The sequence below is a fragment of the Lineus longissimus genome, chromosome 9, assembly GCF_910592395.1.
Source record: "Lineus longissimus chromosome 9, tnLinLong1.2, whole genome shotgun sequence".
Taxonomy (NCBI): Eukaryota; Metazoa; Nemertea; class Pilidiophora; order Heteronemertea; family Lineidae; genus Lineus; species Lineus longissimus.
In genome coordinates this window covers 16,811,869-16,830,774 of record NC_088316.1, presented here as the reverse complement: position 1 = coordinate 16,830,774, position 18,906 = coordinate 16,811,869, and the positions used below count along the sequence as shown (strand labels likewise).

The 18,906-nt window shown below is 40.6% G+C and overlaps 2 protein-coding genes across 6 annotated transcripts; one reads left to right on the top strand and one right to left on the bottom strand.

The window, feature by feature from the left end:
* The first annotated feature begins 681 nt into the window (after positions 1-681).
* LOC135493113 (uncharacterized) lies at positions 682-18,146 on the top strand. Of its 3 annotated transcripts, XM_064780042.1 has the most exons (15): positions 682-734; positions 827-863; positions 1,367-1,449; positions 1,729-1,864; positions 2,134-2,241; positions 2,578-2,673; positions 2,800-2,898; positions 3,407-3,631; positions 3,903-4,160; positions 14,488-14,598; positions 15,117-15,218; positions 15,353-15,515; positions 15,692-15,871; positions 16,015-16,139; positions 16,388-18,146. In XM_064780042.1, the coding sequence occupies exons 1-15, from the start codon at positions 685-687 to the stop codon at positions 16,460-16,462; spliced, it is 1,848 nt and encodes a 615-aa protein (XP_064636112.1). In that variant the 5' UTR covers positions 682-684; the 3' UTR covers positions 16,463-18,146. The 3 variants fall into 3 exon arrangements, with proteins under 3 accessions (XP_064636112.1, XP_064636113.1, XP_064636114.1); XM_064780043.1 differs by lacking the exon at positions 2,134-2,241; XM_064780044.1 differs by lacking the exon at positions 3,407-3,631.
* Positions 4,337-13,124, bottom strand: LOC135493105 (leucine-rich repeat and immunoglobulin-like domain-containing nogo receptor-interacting protein 3). Of its 3 annotated transcripts, none has more exons than XM_064780020.1 (2): positions 12,980-13,124; positions 4,337-9,017 (listed from the first exon to the last, which is right to left on the bottom strand). In XM_064780020.1, the coding sequence occupies exon 2, from the start codon at positions 8,899-8,901 to the stop codon at positions 6,229-6,231; it is 2,673 nt and encodes an 890-aa protein (XP_064636090.1). In that variant the 5' UTR covers positions 8,902-9,017; positions 12,980-13,124; the 3' UTR covers positions 4,337-6,228. The 3 variants fall into 3 exon arrangements, with proteins under 3 accessions (XP_064636090.1, XP_064636092.1, XP_064636091.1); XM_064780022.1 differs by lacking the exon at positions 12,980-13,124 and adding an exon at positions 12,365-12,423; XM_064780021.1 differs by lacking the exon at positions 12,980-13,124 and adding an exon at positions 11,132-11,299.
* Positions 18,147-18,906: the final 760 nt, after the last annotated feature.

Sequence of the window (18,906 nt, the reverse complement as noted above, 5' to 3'; positions counted from 1 at the left end):
CTAGTATTTCTCGGGTATTTTCCCGAGTTTCCCCCGAGTCGGCAGGCCAAAAAGGACCTCTTTCCCCGAGGAAGTAGGAACGCGCATGAAGAGGGGGTGTCACCATCCCAAATGGCATATTGCCAATTGGGCCGGACAATCACGAAAAACCCCAAATATCATACATTTCTTCCTGAATAATTCTTACAGTGACCATTCTCCCACGAAAGACAGTTGCTAACGCTACACAAAAATCAAAAAAAATCGAGGGTCAACCATTGAACTTTTGAGATATGTTGAATTTTGCACAAATCAACGAAAAGCGCACCAACTGGCACTGTACGGCATTTCAACACGGGGCCGACGCACATTCCAAGTTAAGTGTACACATACGTCGGCAGCAACAGTAAATGCGTATTTTCTTGTAAGCCGCCTATTGAGTAGCGCTTTAGGTTTCAGAAACTCCAGAAAAACATGTCTTTACCAAAACAACTGCTAAATCAACACTCACGTACTGTGAGAACCGAGAAATTAATGGTTTTAGGAACTACGGTTAGGGCTTGGCCGCGCATGAATACAAAAAAGTCCCTAATGAGACCTAAAACAACCAATTCGACATATTTTCAATTGCCTGTGACTCAACAGGCGCCCCAAGAAAATCCCCATGCCTGTGGAAGAGTCGTTTCCCAGAATGCATTACGATCCATGTGCAAAATGGCGAAAATGGCAAATTTCAAAGTTGGTGACATTGTTTGGTACGAAAACAATGTTTTCAAATATGCGATTTATGATCCGATTTGTAATTTGGTAGATGATTAGGTGATTTATACATATCATTTCATTTCAGGGCGAAAATGAAGAGCTTTCAGGCATGGCCAGCCGAAGTAAGTGAGACCTTTCTTCAGGATCACAATGCACAGTGTTTTTATATGGAATGAGTAGTGCATTGTGCACTGCACTGTAACCGTTAAGTGTTTACCGGCAAAATGGAATGCACACACAATTTCATGTGCAGGAGCTATGCAAGGATCAGGAGATGCAAACTTAATTTATAGACAGTTGTGATAGTTGGCGACGCGTGTGTACATCAATTGTATCGATCGCTTAAGTTTTGGCTTTCGCTGTTGATTTTGCATCCCTTGGCCTTAGCCTTGGCTAGGCCTGTCTGTACCGTCAAATTTATGTCATTTTGTCCACTTTGTGACTGTATTTTTGGCCTTCACTACATTAGTACATAGTACAGTCTTCACCTCTTTGTTTTGTAAAAAAATAGTTTTGCTTTATTTCCTCTGAAACTAAAGTGAAGCTGCTAGGCCTACCGCCGTGTGCGTGGTAGCGTAAAACTGTTTTTGTTTTACAAAACTGACCAATGTTCTCCACTCTTCAGATCATAGAGCCCAAGCCAGAAGTCAAGCGTCCTGCACAGAAAAAGCCACATCACTTTGTCCTGTTTTTTGGTTCGAAAAATTTGTAAGTACTTGATGTTTTAAACTAAAGGCTGCCCAATACTTCCCCTTAATTCATCATTGGGGTAAAAATATGTCTCAGAAATTGAAGGCTGAAAGTGAAAACATGTTTTTCTCATCATGGACATCATCTGGACAAACCAACAATGAAGCGGTAAACATGACAAACATCAAGGACATCATAAGGACAATCCAGCAATAAAATGAGAGGGAATAAAAAGACAACTACAGAAAGATAATTTCTTAGTTCATTTTGTCACCTCCTGTGTTCATTCTCTTCCAGTGCTTGGGTGTGTGAGGATTCCATCTGGCCATTTCAACAGTACAGAGCCAAGTTCACACTGACAAATCGTGTCCCGAAAGGATTCCGTGAAGCCATCGAGTCTGTCGATGATTGTTTAAGATCACAACCAGAGCCGGTAAGAATATATGTTTGTGGATATCTGGTTTTCGCAATAAAAATGAAATTCGTATTGCTGGTGTCCTAAGTCTAAGAAATGCATTGCCATGTCATTGTGATCAAAGAATAAATACATGAACATGAAATTGTAAATTATCAATTCCAACCAAATTCATGGTCCTTATAAACTGCTTTTAAAAGAGTTGTCTACTGCTGGGTGGAAGGGGTCCCTCTATATAGGTTAAGTTTCTGGGTCATAATATAGAGCAATTTGTTTATTGTCTATAGGCGGGAGACCTACCTACGATAGACGATGAAATTGCCGCCATCTTTCCCGAGAAGGCATCGCCACATCAACATAAAGACTACACCAGAGAGCCACTTACGGGCAAAAAGGTCAGGCTAAACATAAATGAGACAACACAAAAAAAGTGTACAAAATTTGATGCATCCTAACTTGTAATTTGAAAATTAGAATTATAAAACTGCCACTTACAGTGGCACAGCCCCTCAAATATTACCTTCTTCTCGGTGTTTATTACAGCTAGTCCTGGAAGTCATGCTGTCTGGCTGCATTTCTCTTCTCACAGCTTCACCGATGGGTTTGTCAGGTGCCATTTCAGCTGAAGAGAAGAATAGACCAATTATTTGTCTTTTCCAGCTCTTTCAGTTTTAAGGTAAAAATCACTAAAATTTGGTGTGAAAGTCAACTAGCATTATTCTATCTTTCAGAAAACTGGTGATGATCATACCAAAATTAAGCAGAAAAAAGATTCGATGGGGAACAATAAATCCGTAGATAAATTACAAAAAGAAAAGAAGGAAAAGGTATGGTTGGTACAGGCTTAGCCTCGTAGTTTGTCAAACTTTTTCCTGTGCCTCGGCATTTTTTAGGCCATAGTCGGTTATTGTCAAAAAGTCCTTTGTGGGTCACACAATCTTTGACATTTTCAGAAACTGAAGCGGTCAAGTTCTCCATCTGGACAGAAAAGTTTAGCCAGTAAGAAACAGAAGCTTGTCGTCAAGATCCCATCGCCAGTTCCCAAGAAAATGGTGAGTATCATATTGCTGTCTTCACCTCGCTGTCCTCTACCGCTGGCCTCATCAATCTGGATGTCATATTGATGATATATGTAGACTGGTTTCAGATGAAAGGAACAAGGTCTTTTAAAAAAGGTTTTAAAACGGCTGTCACTGGACATAATGATGGTGGTGGTGGGTGGCCCTAGAAAATGGCATAATTTCTGCATTTTGCTTAGCGAGATGCTACTGAAATGAACACTGATGAGTCTGAATTTTGTTTTGATTTTTGAACTTCAGGACATCAAACTGATATAAAATTGTGACGGGTATTGTTCTCTTCAATGTGTGTTGTCTCCACTTCTTTGGGGATGATGGGTCATATTGTTATTACTGCTATATTTTAACTGGAATTTTCAAAATTTTGAACAAAAAATATTTTGAAAATCTCACCAGTCTCAAAATGATTAATAGAGCGGTAACAGTATCCCTGATCTTTAATTTCTAAGGGCACCCCTCACTTAAAATCTCTCTGTTACAGGACTCAGACAATGAAAAGTCCACCAATAAATCTACGAAATCGCCACCATCACCATCACCTGACAGTAAACTGCCGTCGTGGGTCATGAAACCATCAAGAGATACTCCCCCTCGTGATGACGGAAAATATGACTTTTCTGACGATGACTTTGAATCGGGCACACAATCGCAGATTGATAGGGCGGTCAACGCTGTTGGAGCATTTGATAAATCGGCCACATCTACAGTAAGGCAAAAGACTTGTTCTTGACTTAACATCTGTTTGTGGCCGAAAACAGTAGATCTGGAAATGTTCCAATTAATTATTTGCTGGCGTGTCCGCATGCTGCATAGCTTTCTACATAATCCCAGCCTTGCCTTGTGGGGGAAAATGGTGTCCAAGTCAAAATCTGAAGATCTTAGCTCCACACCAGGAACAATACGACCGTTTCAAAATCAGGTAAATCACAACACTTCAAGGCGGGGAAGAGCTTTTATGAAAATTGTCTTCATTTCAGGACTCGTCGACACCAAGATCAGGCCCACCCGGTCAGCCTATCTCACCAAGCCAACACAATACATCAAACTCAACAAATACGTCATTATCAGATACACCAACTGGCATACGGTCCCTCGACTCGGTGCCGGCCAAAAACATCATTCCGACGCCCATGAAGATTGGTTACCTTGGCCTCGGCATCATGGGACAAGGCATGGTGATGAATTTACTGAAGTCGGGACACGAGGTGACTGTCTGGAACCGAACATCACATAAGGTATGTTGTTATATGTAACTTTCCGGTGTTTGCCTCCAAACAGTTGCAGTTTCAGAAGCTCCAGTGATGAAAGTGGGTGATTTTGAGAACAGTTGCAGTTTCAGAAGCTCCAGTGATGAAAGTGGGTGATTTTGAGTGGGGATCCTGTCAGATTGAGAAAGTTGTATTGACACAGATTTGATTTTGAAGGACACTCGTCTTTTATTTTACAGGATTGCAATTGAAATAAACCTTATTGAATACACTGATATACAACATAAATTACTAGTAACAGACAAAAAGAAACACTTGCAAGTTGCCCTTTCCTGATCCTCATTTTCAAATGACTCTGTGGTGCTAGTTGTCATCAGTCACTTTATACATGTTATACCAACCAGGGATAGAATTATGTTACATTCATTCTGACTTCATGATTGGATCAAGATTAGAAATTCAATACATAATGGAGGTAAATGAAATTAAAATGAATGTATCCTCGGGCAAGAATAATCACTAATACTAGACCTTGATCAAAGATATCAAACTTATTGTTTAGACTGCACGGGATTATACTTACATAGTGCTATTACAGTGTACTTTATTGAGCAGTTGCCCTGCGGCACCAACCTGGCCCCGTCTGTCTGTAGTCCAAGCCTTCACACATACATTTGTACATGTATCTGCTATACATGGTATACAGAGTCACTGGTAAAGCTGGACAATTTAGTTTTTAGCGTGGTCACAAAAAAGAGTCACTGTACACCAGTGGTTTCTTGACCCAAGGGCCCCAACTTGAATATTCAGAGTTTATAATTGCAAATGTACAACTCATTTCTCTAGTTTGCTCTTGAATTGTAATTGAAAGACATTTTAATTCTTAATGCATGACTGTCTAATCAACAAACACATACTGGTAATACTAAAACAACAGTCTATTCTTAAATCAAAAACAAAGACAGATAACCTGGTGCTGTCTCTGGTAACCTATATTTCTCAAATACTGTAAATGGCTAGCATTTCATTTTTTGGACTATTTCACCATATAACCTCGCAAAAAATAGATTTTGAATGGAAACGGGAAAGAAATTTTGTATTCCACCCAAAATAAAATTGAAAAATTACTCTTCGAAATTTTCACAAATCGCTAAACACAAGAGGTATGAAAAATTGGTGGTTTACAGTATAGAGAACTTAGAAGAATACATGTATGAGAAAACATGAATTTTTACAACATTTTATCACTGATTAAATGAAATTTACACTCATGAGGGGCGGGGTTGAAAACACCTGTGAAATGTTTTTAAAATGCCACACAAATATTCTGGTCTACATCATCAAAGTCCTACTTATTACATGTAGTACTTTTATTGACTATGAATGACATCATGGCGCATCAAGTTCATATCTCAAAGATAGATGGCAGCACATCTGGGAGACACTTATTTTAGCATCCTTCATTCTCCAAAGTTCTTCGACAACAATATACGGTAACAACATTACCTGAAGTGCGTAAACTAATTAGTGATTGGCTGAAAGGTTCATGTCTGTCTGCTTTCATCTACAGTAAGAGTCGCTGATTATCTTAACTTCAGTTACTGAACTATGTACATAAGATACACTTTAATAGAATAGAAGTGCAGTAAGGCCAATGGGATTATGACATACCACAAGTACAAATGCACACATTTAATTTGTATTCAATGTTCATGGTGACTTCTGTAATAAATAATTCTCCATGACTAGAAACAGGCTGTGATTGTCTTTAAAAACTGGATAAATCAGTTTATCTTTGGCATTACGGTACTAAATTGTTCCAAGTTCTGCCTCAGTATTATTGTCAAGTCTTGAAATATCGAAGCAGTACATAGGTTGAGCCATTGGAGATGGAAAAGAAGTTTACTATTTAAACATATCTTGCATAGAAAGCTAAAATTAATTACTGAAAATGATTTCTACAATGTAATTTTCATGATTTTTACCATTTCTCATAGTGCAGTTCAGTGAGTAGGTAAAGTTCGGGCAGGGAATTTTCTTCAAAATGCACTCTGTCTCGGGACAACAACATTCTACTGTACATGATTTGACATCTTTATACATTGGACTCAACCTGACTGCAAGAAAGTCCAGGCGGTTTAATCTCTACCACGTGATGATGCTGGGGACTAGACTCCTGCGATGGATTGCTCGAGGATGACATATCGTCCCGCGATACTATGTTGAGATCGACGGCTGTGAAAGCATCTGTATGAGTCATTAATCCATCTGTGACATCGGGTGCCTTGTCTGGATCACCCTCGCTTAGATACGGGTCCAGAAAATTTGGCGTGGATCGATCACTATCCGGCAGATCAAGATCCGTGTCAAAATTTCCGAGGGACAAGTTTTCCGGCATTGCACTTGTTAACGCATCCAGTGAAATTCCATCTGCATTGCTGATTGCGCTAACGAATTCATCATCACTTATGGAATTGCGGGACGGTGTTTTCAAATCTAACAAATCGAAACGCGTGTCGAGGTTGAGTTGGTCAAATAGCGATGAGTCGGCATGAAGGCAGTCGGGATCCTCACCTACACCTCGACAATTGTCGATATTCATCGCCTCAAGAATCTTAATCAAATGCATGTGTTGCAATTTATACGTGTCACGCAATTTCTCCAACTGCACTGAGCCATAATCACGAATTTTGATCATTTGCGAGTTATAATTCTCCCGGATCTTATCAATCTGGTGGGTACTGTACCCTTTGATTTTACCCATCTGGGTGTTGTAATTTTCACGCAGTTTGTCCATCTGACCTGCACAGTTGTCGCGGATCTTCTGTAATTGCTGATTATAGTTCTTCTGCATCTTCTCCATGTGCATAAATGCTTGTTCCTTCATCTTGGTCACGTGTAACCCGTAGTTATCCTTAAGTTTATCGAGCTGATGAGTCTTGTAGGCGTCCAGGTTGTCTAGTAGCTTACGTATCGTACGCGTCTTGCGCTCCATCCGTTCCTTCTTCTCACAGCGGTTACATAGGAAACGTAGCAGACCAACGAGTAACCCTAATCCTAAGAAAATTCCAGCACTACCAAACCCGATAATCAGACTGGTGATCTTAGTTTCGTACAGTATGAGGTAGTTCAAACGAAAGCGTGTAACAACTGTATCATTGCCGCCGGGATTCTTAGCAATGCAGGTATAAGGCCCAGCATCGGAGCGCTGAACATAGTCAATGTATAAGTCGCCATTGGCAAGGATTTGTACACGATCGTGACTAGTGTTGTGAAAATAATGCACCGAGTCATGCCAGTGGTGCAACTTGTGGAATTCATCAGTAATGACGTCCTCGTGTGTGATGTCACTGATTTCCGCGTTGCTTAGATAGTCATTATGCTTAAATACTTTCCGGCCAGGTGTGATCCACGTAATCGACGGGACAGGTTCACCAGATACGTGACACTTTAGCGATGCCTCTGAACCAATTTTGAAAAATGCATGTTGCGTGTGGTTAGTGATCTTTGCATTGGAACACGTTAGGTTCTCTACAGGGACGTCCGTGATACTGTAGTTCTTGAAAGCCTCGGGAGCATTGCATTTTACTGTTCTACTATTTGACCATCCCTGCAGCCACTTTGCGGCACAGTTACAGTTCAGGGGATTGCCGTTTAGAAGAAGGGTCTTGAGGTGTTCCAAATGGATAAAAGTTTCCTGATAAAACGAGCTGAAGTTGTCAAAGCTTAGATTGATCGTTGTTAAGTTTTTCGTAGGCATGAATAAACCTCTGTCGATCGTGTCAAGTTTGGGATTGTGTCCGAGATCAACGATGCGTACGGATGATAATCCACAAAACGCACGATAGTCGATAAATTCCAAATTTGGCAAGTGGTTGAGATAGAGAATTTCCAGTTCGTTAAGTTGTTTGAACATGTGGGGTGGAATCGTGGATATCTGATTCTGACCGAGGTAAAGTTCACGTAATTTTGGAACATGTGTGAAATTCAGTCCAGCAAAACTCACAATCTTGTTTGCATTCAATTTGAGTTCCTGTAATTTTCCTAGTGATGTATGGAGTTCTAATTCGGAGATGCTATTTTCTGAAAGGTCAAGAATTTCCAGATTTGGCAGTTCCCGAAATGCATTTTCCTGTATGTGTGATATTTTGTTTCTGGCGAGTTTCAGTTGAGTCATGGACCGGAGTCCCATAAAGTGGCGGGCGGTCACATTTGTAATTCCATTCTCACTCAGGTCCAGCTGTCGTAGAATCGACAAGGGGCCAAATGCCCCATTTGGAATGTCGAGTATACTATTACTTCCTAAATCCAACAGGCGCAAGTTGCGTAGCAATGTAAATGTGTCGGGGAAAATCTTTGATATCCTATTTTCTCCAAGGACCAACTCTTGAAGTTGATTGGTCGAGTCAAATCCTTGCACTGGAGGCGCTGTAAGCAGGTTCCCCTGGAGTTTTAGAACCTGCAGTTGTGGATTCCCACTGAATGCATCCTGGGCAATGTCAGTGATTTTGTTATAGCTGACATCGAGGGTTCTTAAATTCCGATAATTCGATAGGGACAATGCATCCATGTTAGTTATAGAATTACCCTCAAGGCGGAGTATCTCCAAATCGGGAGGTAAACTCCTCGGCACATCCTTTAGATTTTTCCCAGCGCAGTTTGCAGATTTGACATTGTTGTCACATTCGCACCCAGCTGGACACATATTGGTTGTCCTGACGCCATGGTAACTGATCAACAGCACGAGACATGGCAGCCATATTGACATTGTGGTGTTGCCCAAGGTTGTCTGGTCTGCTGTTGGTCACGACTTCTGAGATATTGACCTTGACCTTTGAGCTTGACCTTGCTGTGTCAGGTCAGGATTATTGCATTGTTGTTGACCTGAAATGATAAATAACAAAACAAAATGAGTAACAACACTAAAGTGAATTTATATATTTTCCCTGCAAATTAAAATTCTGTAAAATGAGAAAATTATAGAAAAATCTGGAGTGGAAGAGAGCTCTGGTTATTAAACTTTGATAAATACTATCCCTTTCAGTTCGATTTGGATATGATAAATTTCAATCCATATTGTGTCTACCTGAGATTAGAGCACTTCTGTATAGCTCCAGCCAGCATCCATGGCGTTCTCAGCCTCTCAGATTATCACTCTCTGATACCACCGTCAGTGGGAGCTCAGTCAATATATTGCCGCTGTTTATAGCCACAGGCCAATGTTAGCTGCAAGTCTGGCGTGTGGAGCAGAAAATCAATCTCTGCAACTCTTGGGGCTATAGCATTGTGCGTCACTGTGAAAATGAGGTTTCCTTGTGAATACATTGCAGATCGGGCGTATTGAATTTGGCAATTTTGTTCAGAGTTTATGTTTGGTTTTACCAGAATAAGTCAAGTCGATCTGCACAAAATTTGTGGTCTGAGTGTGTTTTGTCCAGATATTGCATCCACAATGTAGCTGCAGATACTATTGATAAAGGAAAAGTGCCAAAGCAGGCATGGTTGGAAACCAGGGCAGACAAGTGATGAAGTAGAGCAAATAGGAAGTACTGTAAAATGGGTCAGGAGCCATCATGACTCTCCTGCACTGCGACTTTTGCAAAGATATCAGATGTGGTAGGCTCCTCAGTTCCTTCCAGCCCTAAATTAGTGTGGCTTTATGCAGTCTTTGTTGAGGTAATCCTCGGATTTGATGGATAAGCCCCAGTTTGGCTGTCGAAATGAGCATTCTATTGCCATTGTCAGTTAGACTTACCGACTGGTGGTAGCCTCAGTCAGGAGAGGGGGATGGGGATCAGGCTTCTCTGTTTCAGATCAGAGTGGCTCCCGGGTTGCCAGTCGAACCAAACTGTGCAGGAAGTGAAGTGATCTGTTTGCATGTCAGGCCTTTGGAGTGGACCCATAGAAATATTACATGACATAATCCAAGTCAGATGTCTGGTCATTGTGTATAGGCCTAGGTTATAAGGGCAAAGTTTTGTAATGTCATTCAAGCCAAATTGATGATATCTATACTTATAAGCCTATGTGGTCATCCATGAATTGTCTCTTTAGTTGGCAGTTCTCAACCAGTCTGGCTCTGTGATGCTACAAACTTTGAGTTGACCGGTATTCGAACACAAGTATAAACAATGATCCATGAAAGTGATAATTTGTATTGGCCAAATTAGTGATAATTGGATGTGGGGCAGCAATCATACAGGGAATGTCCTTGATATCAGTGCACTTGGGCACCCTAAAATAGGCCTGTTCTCATTGTTTTCCGAGGAATGCATGGACATTATTCTCTGGTATAATGACTTTTAAAAAGACAGTGGAATAGCTGCCATGAGCTACATAACATATGATTATGATATTAATGCATAATTCCATATTGCATGAGACTGATGAACTATTTGAACCTCAACCTATGGTTGTTAGAAAGCATGTTAGCTTATAACATCATGTTGACATGTTGGACTGTTTCAAAGAAATCTACTCGAACTTGCAAGATCGATTCTCAGAAGAATAGCCTCGTATTTTCCTTGTTCTGATTGAAGTATTAAATTCAGCCCCCCCCCCCCCCCCTCCCCCAACTAGGTTGCTGATAAGTCGCATCTGATCTGTCACCTCCATATCATCATCTTTAGATCCATCCAGGCCAGACATTCATAATAAGCTCAAGTGGGCGAATTTGTTGGTTACCATGGTAACGAGTGGGGCATCTTTTCTGCCTTGTATTAGTAGCGGGTCTGTGTATTTGACAAGATTGTCTGTGCGAGATCGTGAGTCAACGAGTCTATTGCATATTAGTCCATTCGAGATGCATTTTGGACCATTTTTAAGTTCAATAGTGCATTCATCAAAAGAAAACACTAAGCAAAAAATGTTTACTGTGCCCACTCTGAATGCCCCAGTCCTAGTTGGATGCACCTGCCCTGGGCATTATTTTCTTACACTTGGTTATAAAGTGCAGTTTTAGGACATCCTGCATGGCAAACTCCACGTTCTGACCTTACCTTTGCCTGCTTCGAGAGTTAGTAGGGTTTATAGTCCAAAATCCAAAACTATTCACGAGATGTATGTACCTTGACAGGTCTGAAAATGTTCTCTAGGTCCATTAGCTGCATCTCACAACATTGCCTATTCTGTCCACTTGAAAAAACAAGTAGAGTGATCTAATCTAAACATTTCTATTGTTATAGTGCAGGAGACCAGGCCTATCAAAATCAGAACCATGTCAGTTGAGTCATTGTATTCTTATCAAGTTAAAATTCCAAATGAAAGGTAATCAATTGTTTGACAGTTAAGGTGAAGGCGAGTCACTCTACCGAACTATTTTTGAAGGAACAGAGTGGGCCTCTAAAACAAGGGGGGTTTGCCTTTGGGGTATTTGATCCAAAATCCCTAATGCCACAGAATTATAAAGCTTTGTGTTTTTCATGAGATCATACCATGACTTTTTGACTCACTCTAGTATAAATGGTAACTGGTAACTGCCTTTTGTTTGCACCAGATGAGCATTGATTTGTCAATCTTTCCAGATATTGTAGCCTACATCCTCCATCTAAGCCATGATGTCCTAAATATTTTATAATCAGTCTGTCATCAAACTTGAAACAATAGTAGTCATCATTTCCCACCCATTACCTAAATGAGGTGACACATTGGTGGGTGTTGCTCTTGATACCCCAAAAAGGATAGGAAGGTGCCAAGTCGGGGCTCAGTTTTGCAGTTGGACTTCTCCGATGCGCAGTTGCCCAGGAGCAATCACACTAAGTCTATATAATGAGCAAACCTTCCCTGATCAATAATGTACTCTATGATGTGCCCACATGTGGGACCGAAGGCCTCGACTTTTTGCCAAGTTCATTTGTCAGATTAATTGGTTTTCGTGCAACAGCTTGTGCATAACAAATGAAGCAGCAGGGTAGTATATGTAAGGGACAATATTTCAAACTCAATTTTTTCCTCAATAAAGCCTTGTAAAGGTATTGAGAAATAATTCGTTCTGTTTGCTTCTTGCCCGAGTGTGAAACGTTTCTTAGAAGTCTCCCTGTTGGCATAGGCAATGTCAGAACTCAATATCACATGAGATAAAAATTTCAAACCCCACAAGGAGAAGGCGTGAAATCTCCAGTGGGTAATTCGCAGTGGTTGGCGTGGTGTGAGGTCTTTTGGAAGACATCATTTCGACTCGATGGGGAAAATTGTTATGGAGTAGGCCTATATTTCAAGCGAATGCTTCTTACCTCCTGGGCATTCACATTTCCCGCAACTGATCATGAGCTGGAATTGCAATTCCAACTGCCCCACTCACTCAATCAAAGGTCATTGATCATCAGAATGAATGAACTCTTATCGATTGGCAGATATTTAAGGCTGAGAAAATCAATAAACAAATGAAAACAATGTCATATAGCAGTTCCCTGTGTCAATCTGTATTTGAAACACTAAATTACTGAAAGATACAGGAATTGGACTGTATTTCACTAGCCCGTCTTTAACCAATGGTAGTTCTATAGACTATGCATGCCTGAAAAGAAATGCAAGTCCTAGTGTGCCAGTGTAAAAAAAAAGGGCAAAATGATGATGATCAGAACAAACTTCAGACGACTAAATAATAAATCTTTACTGAATCCTGGTATCTGCTATGAAACGTTATTGTTGACGAAATCTTCAAAAAGCAGTTTGGAAATGAAGTCGTGCAGATTCAGGCTTTCGGCATTATTGGTGAGCTTGGTCATTCAGTGGTGGTCGTTGGGATGATGAGCATCCAAATCAATAAAACAAGATGGCTAAATCATATCTCGCTAGGCGTCACTCAAACTACACTGAAAGTCCATCAAAATCCTAGTCATACCTACCAAATATGAATTCCTTGGATGTGTCAATGTATCTAGTAAATCCGCATGATGACTGTCCACAGATGTTCTCTATCGGAAACTGTGTGTGTATTGTATACGCTCTTTTATGTAAAGCCCCACATGCATTCACCTACCATTATCCTATTGGTAAATGGTTGAATCCATTATGGGGGGGTGGTCTTAATAGTGAGATGATTGTGAAGCATCTGTAGGAATGGTTTAGCCCATCAGCTGAACTCTGTCCTTTTGCACTGCTGATTTCACCCAAGTGAACTACAGCAATCCTGTAGCCAGATGCCTATAGAAATGGGGAGTTTGGGGCGACCGGTTAAAACATAAGACTGGAATGATAATCTGAGCAGTTTCGAGGAAACCTGACCGTGGCACTGAATTCAACTTTATTCTTGTATAATAAATCAGGAACAGCATCATGTAGGTCTATTGTGACGTACATGTTCCGAAATAGTTTGGCAAAGTTTAGACCTTCAGTGAAGGTTTATATTATTGTGATCAGAATGCACTGTAGTGACTGATGGTGATTCTTCATCTGCTAATGAGGCCATAATACCTGTGGGATTCATGTATCCTATGAATTGTTTCCATGGCAACTCTGCTAGGAACAAGCTGGAGTTCCAGTGCTTTTAGCTCTGTTTGCCAGAGCCATTGTTGATTTTTATCGACTGCAGCAGACTATTCATTTTGATTGTCAGCAATACAGAAGTTGAAATGATAATACAGGTTCAGATATGATCAATTGGGTTTGGTCGAAAATAATCCATATTTTCATTGTGCTGTACTTTTATGATTTTGAGTGATTACAATGGGGAAGTAATGAATGCATGTAAACTGGACAGATACGATTATAACACAACAGAAAACAAGCGAATTGTTTGATAATCATTTGCAAGTACTTCAAAATTTGTGACATGCCACGAGGTCTTTATGATTGGAACGGCTTCAAAAAGCATTGTCGTCATTGTCCATGGAGGGTTAAAGCTGACCCATTTCCTGTATTGATTATCCAACAGAAATGGTTGCATCTAGCTGTTTCAAGAGAAAGTCACCAGGAGCACTTCAATACATGATATAATCATTTATCAACACAGCTATTGTTAGTGGGGGTAAACCCTTGGACAATGTAATGATCGATGAATAATTGATGCAGGGTTTGTTGGGCTAAGATTCCATTGTTGAACTGGCGAACAATGACTGAACTTAAAGGGAACCTCCCCGAGTAAACACCTTTGTTCAGCAGGACACTTTCTATATCAAGGACACTCATTTTGGTCCAGCTATGTGGCCTTTAGTTCTCCATTAAGACAATATTGAAAACTGTACGTCTATGCGGCTAAAATGAAATGACTGGTGTCATTAAGTCAAAGACTGGCTGTGCCTCAGCTGTAAAGATGTTTCAGTTTCTGCTTGATGAAAGAGTGTAGTTCAAACCTGACAACTTAACAACATTTGAATTGTTAAAAACCTCACACACTATGTTTTATATTTTTCAGTGTCGAGATTTTGTAAAGCTGGGTGCCTTAAGGGGAAACAGTCCATGTGACGTTGTGCAATCATGTGACATCACATTCTCATGTGTGTCCGATCCACAGGCACTGAGAGATGTAAGTCATGAAATGGAGGTTCTTCAACATTGTCAGTCTGTCTGTTAACTCTAGTATTCAATATTGGTAAATTTTGACCCCTCAGACTAGGACAAGTGCAGACAACTTTCAGTCTTCATTGATGCAGGTTTGAAGAAATTTGATCATAGACCAGATCTGATTGCTCAAATTCGTCAAACAGCCATGAAATGTTACAGCTTTAATGGTTGTTTTATGTGTTCAAGAACAAAAGGCAAAATTTTCAACATGGCTGGCCAGGAGACATATTTAGTTGGTGCTTCCATCTATCCACCGTTTTTGTCTCCAGAATTTTCTGAGAAGCTATATACTGATAGTATAAGTGGTTCCACCTATTCTAAAGTGAGTCTGAACAGCGTACGAACAGCAGAACCATTCAGCAGATCATCACATGTATTCTCTTACTAGATTTAAACTCTGTTGTGCTGAAAGCTTGATGTAGGTAGCCATATGGCTGGGCCCTAATTAAAGATGATATTATTTATGTGTTTCTCTTACAGCTTGTGTTTGGTAACAGTGGAGTGAATCAAGGCATCCGACCTGGCAAGAGTTTTGTAGATATGTCAACAGTCGATGTTGATACGTGTACAGATATTTATGAGGTAAGTGCAATCCATGACTCAACTGTACAAGTGGAGAGGTAGACCATACTGAGTTAAAAATGCTACCTGCAGTCAAAATTCTGACCCACTGCATCATCAGTGAAAGCTTATTCCAAATCTCCATTGTTTTTCAGGCAGTGACAGCAAAAGGTGGACGATTTCTTGAGGCACCAGTGGTAGGCAGTCGACAGCCTGCACATGAGGGACGGCTAGTTATCTTGGCAGCTGGAGACAAGTCCTTGTTCGATGACTGCTACTCGTGTTTTGAGGCCATGGGCAAGAAGGCGTTTTTCCTTGGTAGGTGTAGAGGTTGACACATTTCTGGACTGTAAGTCAACATATCAAAATGCTGAGCACAAAGAATAAAAATTCTCTTGAGGTAAAAATTGACTTGACAAGTCTAAAGCTCAGCAGCTTGCCTGTGGTTATAAAACAATCGAAAGTATTTTGAAACACGTTTCTCTTGTTTGTAGGTGATGTTGGCAATGGTGCCAGGATGAAACTCCTGTCGAACATGATCAGTGGCGTGATGGTCGCCGGACTCGCTGAGGGCATGGCACTGGCTGAACGAGTCGGGGTCAAGCAAGAGGATCTGTTAGACATCTTGAGCATGGGAGATATGGACTCACACTTACTCAGACAGAAGGGACAAGGTAGGTGCTGGGGGACTTGGGGAGCAGGTGTGTGAAGCTCTGATGTTGACCACCCTAACTGTGGGAGTAGTCTGGTTGAAAGAGCGAGTTTTCCTGATTATCCATCCTGACTCTTACTCTAACAAACCCCACTTCCATTTCAGCAATACTTATTGACGACTTTGATCCCAACTGCCCGTTACAACATCAACAAAAAGATCTCCGCCTTGCCATTGGTCTCGGCGATACCGTTGATCAACCTTTACCAGTCACAGCAGCGGCAAATGAGGTAAGGCCTAGAGCAGTCTGTAGTTTTATGTGACAAATTTTGGCATAGCAACAGGAAAACTATTGAAATGTGTCTAAATCGACTTGGTTCTGCTGCCCAACTGTATGTGTGGCGGTCTAGGAAAACCAGTCACTTGGTCAAATAACGTTAGGAAAAGTAAAATACGGAAACTGTGCGAAAGGCCATTTTTGCTGTTTCTGACAGCAGACATAAGTTTTGATTCATTCAAGTTCATGTTATCATTTCAGCTGTACAAAAAAGCCAAGGCCATCGGCTATGGGGAGAACGATGTGAGTGCAGTATACAAAGTCACCTACCTTTGAAAAGGCACAGTGAACATTTGGACATATCTCTGTGACAAGTTCAAATCCGCTGGGAATGAGTCCCAGGTCTGTTTGACTCCAAGTAGATAAAGAAGAATTCATTTTAACGTCTGGATTGATTTGAATGGTTGGCATTTTGAGATGCAACAACGAGTGTTTCAATGACAGGAGACTGGTCCGTTAGCAAGTTTGGTGGTGACTATACCAAACTTTGAATGACTTTCTGGTGGGAAATACAAAACAGGACAAGGACAGTACGGAATTGCAGCACTATTTATTAATTTCCCAAACCTGTTACCTAGTGTTGTGACAGTTCTTCTCGGGTGAACACCGATGATAACTTTTCTTGAGGTAGCACTGTGTCTTGAGTATTAGACAAACAAGAATTTGATGCATTCATCATCAAATTGCGTATTTTGTTTGGATAAAATTCTGAGTTTAACATTTAATCCCAGATTTTAAGGCAATTCTGCTCGAAGACTGCCTGTTTTGAGCCTAGTGTGTATTTTATTTGGATTGTAGTCCCATGTTATGAGAATGAGTGCATTGCACTGCAATGATTATTTTTATGAGTTTAGCCAGTATGTGGGTATGTTGTAGACTGTATTATTAAACCCTATTTAAAGGGTTTGTGCTGAAAGTATCTGATGTCTGAAAAACATGATATTCTGTCTGGTCCGATCAAGATTCGTTGACCGTCGTCGAAATAATGCAGAAAAACGAGGCATTTGGCTCGTGTCAACTTAGCTGTAGCTACTGAGGTCAGAGCAGTGCTTCACATCTTGATTATTTCCCTATCCTGTTCGGTTTCTGGTTGTCTTCTAGTGGCCAGGTATGAATCTTGTTCTTGGTTTTCTCTGATCTTGTGCCTCATTGACAACCGTTTGTAGGTCGATGAAAAAACCTTTGTATGGAGTTACCAGAGGTTCGTTATTACTGGGAACCACAAAATCATGGAGTTCATTGTCAAGTTACACGACTGTCTTCTAGTATTTTTTAGTTCTCTGTACTAGCCTCAGCACTGATACATCATACAGCTACAGAATATTATAGAAATATTATAAAATCCAAATGTAGACTTTTATTTCGGTATTTTTACAAAGTTTTTCAATGGACAGGCCTTTATTGGTGTGAACATGTAATGTTACCTGCATATTTATTGTCCATTTTGTAAGAAGACATTTAGTTGTGACAGGAAAGACTGGAAACAGAAGGGCAGAGCGTCATGCGTCATTGCAGTGAAAAATGGTACAGTAGAACCTCGGGACTGACAGGTTCTGTCCTTTACAGAGAGGTGTCCTGATTAGAGAGGTCAAATTGAATGGAAACAACCAGTTTGTGACCAAAAAGTTGTCCACTAAGGGAGGTTCCAATGTTTTACGTTTGTGTTATTGGAGGTTCAGAAATCTTTTTGGTTTCCTCATCATTTGTTGCAGCAACATGATCTGACACTTAATGTGCCACATTCATACTAGACCATGATTCAATAAGTGTTTAACATGTAGTTGTTATAGTAGCTTTTCTGTAAATCGCCGCCTGAAGTGTACAGTTATTTGAAACTGCTATTTTAACATGTACGACTGACTGTATGTACCAAAAGTAATAATGTCATTTCATTGTCTTTAGTCAAGCATTTGTATAGTTTACTGTTTTAGAGAGTAAAGGTCATTAAGCATACTATCAATTCATCTTGTGTTGGTTTTTGCCCCATTTGCTGTCATAGAAAACTGACGTTGGGTGATAAGATGAGATTTTGACAGCTAAACTACCAACTGAACATTTAACAAGATTGGACCAGGATTGGCCTTATCAATGACGTACCCAAGCCCTAGACCCTATAGAGCCAAGACTCTCGATTTCACAAAAGAGCTTGTTCCTTGACAAAAATGGTCTCGGAGCCATTCTTGGCCATGTTGAATGGACTAGCCCTAAATATAGGTCTATAGGTTGATAATACTGGAGAAACTGGAATAAGTGGCGGCCACAGGGAACCATAAAAGGCCTAGACTTATTTAGGCCTGATCAGTCAGTGACGTGGTACGTTGAAAGGGCCTGGGTAATCAATTTCAGTAGAGTAGGTTACAGTATTGTCCATGTATAAAACTAGGTAGCCATTCCTTACAATTTCTTAAGGAACTGGCAGCAAACCTTGCCTGTCATAGCTCACACAACACACCAGCAGGTTGGACCTTTTAGGAGACATAAATCCATGAGAGCTGAGCAACAAGTACAAGGTTACTAGAAATCGAAGGTAAGAGCTATCTTAATCCCTTTTCCATATGCTGTTCTCTACTACTACTGGAGATAGATGTAACCAGAAAATGATTCAATATCATGGCTTGATAGGCCCTGTGCATAAGATTGTGGCCTGGGGGAAGAACAAATGATCAAAGAGGGGACATGAAGGCCTTGAGAGGGTGTGATGGTGCCTAGATCTGCCAGTT